Here is a 9053-nt window from a genome sequence, read left to right on the forward strand (position 1 = left end):
TAGACAAGAACAACAGGAAGATGACAAAATAACAAGACAGTTTTAAAGACCCGTGTGAAGTTGAGGCCATTAGCTGCCCTAGATCTCATCCTGCAAATGCTGAAGGATCAGTTAAGTGTTGTGGAATTTATTTTTTTTTTAAATTGCTATTTTGATTAGAATAGACAAAATAGGAATTTGTGACTTCAGCAGCAGATGACCTGCCATTTGCAATACATTCATCTTTTTCTGCAGATGCTAAAGAGAGTTAGAATTGCTCTTTAGTCACCTGACTGCACATGAGAATACCTCTTCAACAGCCAGCTCCACATGAGGAATGAAGCAAACATGTGTATAAGTGAGAGTGGGTTCAAGCCCAGAGAGACTTACAACCAAAACAGATCAGACATAGAAAAATTCATTGCTTCACAGACAATAGAGCAGCTATTGTAGCAATGAACACAGTGAGTTAAAACAGTCATGACAACTCAACTGCCCACTTGAGTAGTTGAGCATAGCTGGATCACGTACAGCAAATTATCTGACMTGTGTTTAATTAGAATAATTATCAGTAGCAAAAGAGCAAATATTTTGTGTATATGCCTACAGGGGTTAAGTGTTCAAGAAACTGATATAGCTCCTGTAACTGAAAAAAAACACCAGAAAAAATGGGAAAATTATACACAGATGTATGAGGACAGTGGACAGTAATAGGAAAAAAACCATGTGTGGAACTAGCACTTGTAAGTTGCATCATTTAACAGTCATTTTAAAAATGTTTAGGCTCACTTGATCATTGAGCCACACAGTGCAGCATGACAAATTTCCTTCACAAACAAACATAGCATGTTATCACAAACTCTGCTTAGACTGGAAAGGGGGTAGTTAGGAAAGGGGACTTACATTCACAACTGCGTTACCAAGTTAAATACCAAGAATAGCAGTGGTACTAAGTACTAATCCTCGGACAGTGGACAAAGGATTACATGAGAATAATAACCAAAAAGGGGAGATCCAAATTACTAAGTCCCATGTGTAAAGTACATTACATATTTTGCCCAATATTAGAACATCCTTCAAATAAAACAAATGCAGGCTTTGATCCTGCACCCRAAAAAGTCTGTATGAGTCCTAATGCACATGCTTAACCTACAACTTCTGTCTTTTATCAGCTCATACTAATGAGAATGAGAATGCTGGCCCACACCAAAAAGAAATCCTGTTTTAAAGGGATAGATGCAATAGAGAGATTAAATAAGCGCAGCTTCTCCAGGCTCTGATACAACAGGCAGGTTTATAAAAATACATGTATGCAGAGAAATGTTGTGGTAAACTCACTGGAAAGAGTTTTGAAAAAGGTGTGCTCCTTCCAGTACTTTTGGACATGCAGTGTTGTTAGAAAAATGGCTCATCTCCCAAACTGTTCAGCACTGTATAGAGAAAGCAAAGTTTTCATAACCCTATCAGGCTCACCAGCTAAGGTACTGAACATACACTTGACAAAAAAAAAAATTGAACAGAGGTCAACTTGGAGGCTTCCTCACAGCTTAAAAAACTGAGGAATAACTGAAATTAAAAACCAAAAAGACTAAGTTGGGTACCAAACTGTAGTCACTGACTATATTTCTTCMAGCTATCTGTGCTCTCCTTACTTCTGAGGAAGCCCCCATATTGAATATTCCATGAAGATGCCACTTCGGACAAGTAGCTAATTGCTGTCTCTGGATAGTTTGTGTTTTAAGACTTTTCCACCTAGTAACAGTCAACCTACCTGCCCATAGTTGTCTATGCCAGTAACTAATCTATTTAAGTTTAATAAATCAAAAGCTGTCCTTAGGGACTGGCCAAGAGTCGTAAGTCCTTCAGCTTGAAGGTTTTTCAGTTCATTCATAAACGTTGCATGATTTTCCTTCCAGCCAGCCTGCAAAGAAAAACGTGAGAAGACTTATTCTGCAGATACGAGCTTTGCTTTCCTTTTAGGTTACCAAGTGCCCTCCCTGCCGCATGCAGCTCACTATAAATGCTAACAAAACACCCTAGAAGTTAGTAGTATTTCCAGTTGTTCCAAAAAGTCTGAAATAATGCACTTCTCTTAAACCTTAGAACTCCCCACTTATCAAACGAGCCGTCTCGCCGTCTCGCTTTGTTCCACAGGGCAAATTTCTGTGAGGACACTGGTGGCCCAAATCTTAGAGCTATTTACAACACCCTCACAGAGCCCTTCCCAGATGGACGCCAACTGCGCTGCGAAGCGACCTCCAAMAGGTTCACCGTCCTGTGTCATGTGGACCCACCGCCCCCTTCCCCCGCGCGGTGCGCCCCCCCGCGCCGCGGCGAGGCCAGGGAAGTGCCGTCCCCTTCCGAGTCCGGGACTCTTCGGGCTGAGGTCGGTCCTTCCCCCGGCTCGCCCCTTCCAAGCCGAMCTCTCCTTGGAGTTGCTGTCACTTCTCCCAACTTGAATAAATATCCCCCACAGTTCATTGCTGCTCGCACACACAGCACAGGGGAAAAGCGTCGGCCATGTTGATGTCAGCGCCGCCGCCGCTGGAGCCCGTGTGTGCCGCGCTCCCCCGGATCGCCGGCAGCCGGGGCGAGGCGGGCGGGGGGCGRACGGGCCGGAAGGAGGCCGGCGAGAGGGGGGTGGGGGGAGTGAGCGGGGGTTACCTTGATAGCGTAGGGAGGCTCCTCGAAAGTGACCAGCATGTACCTGTCTCCCCTGCTGGCCGGGTCCCGGGCTCGGAGCTGCGGCGCGGGGGACAAAGCGAAGGGTGAGCCGAGAGGCGGCGCCGCCGACGGAGTCCCCCGGCTCGGCCCGGCCCTCCCCTCCCTCCCCGCACACACACGCACTCTCTCGCTCTCTCCCGCCCGCCCTCGCCCCGCGCCCCCGGCCCAGGCAGCCCCCCGCTCCCTGCCGCCCCCCTCCCCGAGCAGTCACTCTCGCTCGCTCTCTCTCGCCTCCTCTCGCAAGGCAGAGCCCAGTACCTTCATGAAAGTCTCTACAGCGCCTTTGGCTATGTCCAGATAGGTGGTGCCCAGATGGGTGCGCTGGTTCATGGAGGCGGACGTGTCTATCAGGAAGAGTAAGATGGGCATAGTGCGGAGGGGCCGGCGGCCGGGCGGCTACATGGACAGCGGGCGCGGGGCTGAGGGTAGAACCGTAGGGAGGTGAAGGGAAGGAGGGGAGAGAGAAGAGAAGACGGGGGACGGGAGAGGAGTAAGTAGCTGTGAGTGCTGTGCACTGGGAAGGGCGCCTCCCCGCTGCCCCTCTGCCGAGGCGGGGGGGAAGGGGGGGCAGCCCTGCCTGCCCTGCCCTCCTTTGTGTGAGGGGCCTGCTCAGCCCAACACAGGCTGGTTTATGAGGGAGAGGCGGATAGGGCTGCGCTGCTGGCTAACCGTACCCCCACCACCGCCTTCCTCCTCCACCGCCGCCCGCCCTCCCCTCCCCCTGTTGATGTTACTCAGAAGTTTCAGGCGGAGCAGCCGCAGCCCCGCCACCCCGACACTTTCTCGCTCTGACTGAGGCGCTTCCTCGCTCGCCGCCCGCTTTTAAGGCAGCCTGGGCAGGTCGRGTCCGCCCCTCAAGGACGCGTCGACGTCCCATGTGACCACCTCCCTGCTCCACCATAGGACTGCGGTAAGACTCTCATTAGCATATTCAAATAGGCGAGGCGGGATCGCCGCAGCCGCCGGGGGCGCGGGCGAGGGGGCTGCGCAGGCGCAGCCGCGTGCCGGGGGGGCGGCCGGCCGGGGGACACGGGGCAGGGCGGGGACGGCCGGCCCTCGCATGGACGCGCTTCGTGGAGACGCTCCAGGCGGCGGGGATGTGGAGGGGCAGCGCGGGCGGGACGAGCGGGACGGACGGGCAAAGGATGTGTCGCCGCCGCCTCTCTCGCTGAGCTGTTTCGAGGGCTGCGGTGTGACGCGTCCCTCAGGGGCAGCTCCCTTCCCGACCCACCCGTCGGGGAGGGCGGCGGGGCGGCCCCRGGGGAGCGCCGGACCGGGGCGGTGACTCCGGCGCTGCCGGTTTGTCGCCGCTGGGAGCGGCGGGTGAGTCACGAGGCTGGGAAGGAAGGAAGGAGGGASAGAAGAGGGCGGGCGCTACCCCTCGCCCGGTCTCCGGGCGCCACCGCTCTCCTTGAGGCTGCGGGAAGGTTCCCACCTGCTCCAGCAGCGGGTCCTGTCCCCTCGCCGTGACGCAGGGTATGCTTTGGGGCTCAGGGTGGCCTGTGCTGCGGCCACATGCCGGCGCAGCCCCTCAGGCTGGGGGACGTCCAGGGAGCCCCGCCGGCCCTGGTGCTAAGGGTCCTAGGGGATCGTTCCTCAGGGGAACATCGGCTCCTGGCCGGTAGCTCACGAATCACTTGTCGCATCTGTTGAGTTTAGGATGGAGAAAACAGTCCGGTACATTTTGATGATGAATTTCCAGAGACGTGGTCTGGACTTTCACTCGATCCTTAGGGAGGAAAAAACTGGCTAGCCTTAGCTGTGACCCTTTTTTCTCCATAGCGGCAGCGATTAACACTAAGGTTTCTTTCTTCCAATCTAAGGCACTCCAAATTTACTTCTAATTAATCTTGTAATTATGGAGTGCTCCGAAGCAATTAAAGAYGAAGATCTCTGTTGTCAGTTTTTTGGCAGTTTGTTAGGTGTTTTGTTGGTTTTTTTCCCCCAGCAATTTAGTCTGCTGTTTTTGCTCTCATAGGCTTGGAGCAGTAATTCCAGAGCCATTTCTGAGCATAATCTGTTCAGGAGAATGTTCTGCTTCCCATCTGACTGACTTTTTTTTTCCCTAATCCTGCTGGTGTGCTCCCACAGCTACTGCTCTATAAGGTTTGAAACCACTTTGCTTCTTCCATCTCCCAAGATAAAATTGGCAGTGTTCTGGCTTGATTCATCTTGGTTGTCCAGGCAAGATTTCTGTCTTGTTAGGCAAGAGTTTTTTTTTGCTTTTTTGGCTTTTTTTTTTTCCTTTTTAAGACTAATGGAAGATCAGCATTTCTAGAAAGAGGGATAGAATCACATTTCCATTGCAAACTGCTATGCATTCTTATGCTTTCAAGCAGCTTATTGTGGCTTTCCTGTTGGTGCTGCATCTGTGACCTGTGTCATCCTTTCTGAGGCTTTGGGGTGAAATCAAGGACACTCCTTTTYATCCCTGTTTACCATCCAAGGCAATTAAAGTATCTCCCATCTTAAGGATCCTGTGAGAACTGGAAAGAATCTTTTCAGTCAGTGCAGACCAAAATACAGCAACTTCTTTGAAAATAACATCTTTTACTATGATTATTTCTTACTGTGGATTGTGCTGCTGGTGTTGAGTGGCCAAGCTCATGTGCACCTAGTAGCTCTTGAACTGCTTGTATTTTTCCAGCAGTTCTGTATTAGAGCTCTAGCAATGGTGCTGGGTCTCATGACCTGCAGCAAAGCTGTTCTGGTACAGGTTCTACTGTTCAGTCTGAATTCCTGCTGTCAGAGGGAGCAAACCAGCAGTTGCCACAGAGGCCACATTACAGCTGGATTACGCTGGAATCCAGCTGCATGTCAATCCCTGCTATACAGTGAAATATTTGGACTATTGGAGAGGCTTGTGTCATTTTCTCTCTACAGAGGTATTTCAGGACACCTTCCTTCCCCTCAGCTCCCCACAGAAAGTTACAGGTATCTTCTGCAGCTCCTAAGTCAGCAAGACTGGCTGCTGGAAGGGTCTCCCTAAGGTGGTGGGATTCAAATTGTAGGCTGCAGTKCTGCTTTAGCAAATCATGTCTTGGGATTAGTAACTTCATTTGGGAGTAATGTTGACTGTGTGTATGATGATAGCTTTAATTGGCTTCCTTTTAAATTTCTGAGATAGGCACATTGTTCAGACATGCCATATTCTCTCCTATTTGTATATTGTTGATATTTAATTGACCGTCCTAATAAAACCAGCATCATTTTTACTTGTGAAACATCATACCTCTTCTTGGGGAATGTCTGAAAAATGGGAAACTTCTAGAATGGTTGCTTCTCCAAAATGCTCAAAAAGAAGCATTTTAGAGTCCTTGCCATACCAAGACAATATGGTGAAAAGCAGCCTGGGTCTTGCCTTCTTATCAAATGAAGACTTTGCATAAATTCTGGAGGATTATGTTTTGTTGCCAGTAGATGAAGAGAGATCAGGGGAAAGCCATGTTAATTCATGGTGGTAGAATCAGTTATAAACCAGCATGAATTCTGAATCAGCTCTGAAAATTGCAAACTGTAAGCATACTGATTTTCTTGCCAATGCAAGAGGAAGGTGAGACTGAAGGAGCTGGCCCCACTCTGCCGGTAGTTCCCTCAGCCCTGGTAGTTATCAGTAATGAGAGAATCCCACAGACAAAACTAACATACAGTTCCAATGGGACTTATACAAGGAAATTAATTTACTGACTTTTTTGAATGTACTTGCTTTTTGCTGTTATTTTTAAGGCCATTTGGAGCATTCAGTCTGTCCTACTCCTGTGCATCTTATATTAGATACATATTAAATCTGCTATGGGCAGAATCAAAGCTATGTGTGTGTTGTCTGTGGTAGGCATTGGTACTTTTCTGCTGGGAGCAGAACAGTTTGATTAATATTGAGAAAGATGTTTTCAAAGATAGGTAATCAACTCAAGCCTTAAGTGTGCATCAGCCTCTTGAGTTGTAATGTCTGCTACTGCCATCAGAGTTGCATTTATAAATCTGTGGGAGATTGGCTGCAAAGGAACAAACCCCAGTAATATTTGTGCTTTTGCTCATTACTGGCAGAGCTGACACAGCTGAGCAGGGAGAGACAGTGAGGCTGTCACTGAAAACAGATGCATTTTTCTTTTTTTTCATACGGTGGGCAAAGTGACACCCTATGCATAGTCCACATAGGCCAGTTCTATCTTTTCTCCTGAGTCAAGATGAATAACTTCAGCAAGATTCTGGCTGGAGGAATACTCTTGCTGTCCTGATGATGCAAAAGATTCCACCTGYTTCCATAAAGGTTTACAATTTTTGYACATCCATAAGGAAGCATGAATGTATATGTATGCCTAAGAATATTTGTTTTCTCATCTTCAGAAAATGCATGTCGTCTATTTGGGGCAAATAAAGTAGTACTGAAAACGCAGAATTGTGTTACAGTTGAATGATAAATCAATAAACCAAAAAATCAAATACAAGAGTGAAAATATGCCTACAAAACCCTATCATATGAAAAAAGCTGAAGAGCATTTTTCKATCATTCCCTGTTACTCTGTTTTTCCTTAAATAGCTTCTTCTCCAAGTTGATGTTTGTGAAAATTTTATTCTATTATCACATAGTGTTAGCCTTATTTTGTCCTAAACTGCAGGCTTGAATGGAAGATGCCATGTTAATGACCCTCATGCAGGTATGAGAACTAAAACTGATAGTACAGCTTTTTTTTTTTTTTTTAATTGTCTTTCTCCTCAATACGGAATTTTGTTCACAAAGAATATTTCCAGATCTCAGTCAGTCCAGGTCCTAATGACACAGAGAATCTTTTCAGAGCTTCCTTAAGATTACAATTCTGTGCCTTTTAGATTGTCAGTATTGTTCCCCTGCATTTAACAGTTATGTTTTCCATTTCCTCRTTTTATTCTGATGCATCATTAAAATATATGTCTTCATACAACATTCTCAGTTTCAATTTGTTATCTTTTAATGCTCATGTCCTCTTTCTTTTAGTCTTCCTTTAGCCAAGTTCTGCATTCAAACTCACTTGCTCTTTTCTACTGTTTTCTGCAAATAGTTTTTTTTTTGCTCATCTTGCATACATGGCAGCTTAGATTGTTGCAGGGGTTGTTCTTGTCCTGTTGGGGTTTTTTACTAGTTTCAATGCAGTGGTGTTTGACCCTAATATTTTTTTCCTCTTCCTGAAGTTCCTACCAAAGAGAAACTGATGTAATCTTCATCATTCAYGTAGCTTCGGTAATCAGAAAACTTGTCTTATGTATATTCTAGCACTTTAATGAAGATGCCTATTTTTCCAAGATTGCAGAGGCAGCTGCCTTCCTTTGAAACTAGCACCTTTTAGAAGCTTGTACTTTGGATTCCCTAACACCAGAACACAGTGAAACTACAACCCTCTGCAGAGCAATGACCTCTAAAAGAAGTGGTATTCTGGCTTTTTTTGGCCCATCTTCAAAGACGGACTTTTTCATTGTCCATCCATTGGGAAACCCAGAGGATAGCCTTTGAAGCTTCCTAGGGATTTTTGTATTCCCCACCACCCCTCCAGTCATCCAAATCCCATGCTGTTTCCTGGCTTGGGAGTTGGAACCACAGTGAACAGCAGTGTACATCCAGGGGAAGAACAGTTCATGTGGAAATGCAAGGAAATGGGTACAATAGCAGTTTAATATAGATTGTTTTCTAACTGCAGACTGAATGTGAGTACTGGGAGACTGAGTTCATGAGTCTTTTGAAGTACTTCGGTATTTCAAATAAAGTTGTGATGGAAGTGCATGGTAAGATTATGTTCAGAAAAAAAAAAGAACTGATTTCTCCGAGGTCGTCTGACTATGACAGCACAATTCAGTCACTTAATGATGGAGAGGTTGCAAGGCACCTGAATAGAAGATAAGGAGGCTTTTGTCATTAAATAAACTATGTTTGATAAACGCTTTACTGTTACTGTTCCTAGACTATGAACTGTCTTCATGTGTATTTAACAGAGCAAGACCTCTCCTATTTGGTACCATGGGGGACTATTAAATATAACATGGAAAAAGGTATTTAAACTTTTCAAAATCACAGTTGCAATAAGGTAGTACGCATGAGAATTCAAATAGATTTACAGTTCTTATTTATCCTTCCTGATGAGTTACATTGCTCGTTTCACTAAAGTTAGGGTTCTGGTCAAGAACAAAAGCCTGTTTCAGCTCTATTCTTTGTCCTGAGTATCTCAGCTGGTGCATCAAGATCCAAAGGGAACATAAAACACCCTCTAGCATACAGATACAACATCCTTCCTTCCTTCCTTCCTTCCTTCCTTCCTTCCTTCCTTCCTTCCTTCCTTCCTTCCTTCCTTCCTTCCTTCCTTCCTTCCTTCCTTCCTTCC

General features: G+C 46.6%; 2 protein-coding genes across 6 annotated transcripts in view; one reads left to right on the forward strand and one right to left on the reverse strand.

Annotated features, from left to right (window-relative positions):
* The window catches only part of INTS6 (integrator complex subunit 6), a 40857-nt gene extending 37357 nt beyond the window's left edge, over positions 1-3500 (reverse strand). For 2 of the 4 annotated variants that reach the window (XM_057367393.1, XM_057367390.1), the window contains exons 1-3: positions 2962-3404; positions 2644-2721; positions 1751-1900 (exon numbers count right to left, since the gene is read on the reverse strand). In XM_057367393.1, the coding sequence (XP_057223376.1) occupies positions 1751-1900; positions 2644-2721; positions 2962-3072 (339 nt within the window). In that variant the 5' untranslated portion in view covers positions 3073-3404. Of the gene's footprint in view, positions 1-1317; positions 1410-1750; positions 1901-2643; positions 2722-2961; positions 3405-3437 lie in introns of those variants that run through there. The other 2 variants (XM_057367392.1, XM_057367394.1) reach the window with 2 other exon arrangements.
* Positions 3501-3597: 97 nt separating this feature from the next.
* WDFY2 (WD repeat and FYVE domain containing 2) overlaps positions 3598-9053 on the forward strand; it is an 83146-nt gene continuing 77690 nt past the window's right edge. Inside the window, exon 1 of one of the 2 annotated variants that reach the window (XM_057367396.1) lies at positions 3598-3613. The gene's annotated coding sequence lies outside the window, so the exon portion shown is untranslated. Of the gene's footprint in view, positions 3614-3819; positions 4027-9053 lie in introns of those variants that run through there. The other variant, XM_057367397.1, reaches the window with a different exon arrangement.

The sequence above is a fragment of the Malurus melanocephalus genome, unplaced genomic scaffold, assembly GCF_030028575.1.
Source record: "Malurus melanocephalus ecotype Western Australia unplaced genomic scaffold, MMel_1.1 scaffold_78, whole genome shotgun sequence".
NCBI classification, from domain to species: domain Eukaryota; kingdom Metazoa; phylum Chordata; class Aves; order Passeriformes; family Maluridae; genus Malurus; species Malurus melanocephalus.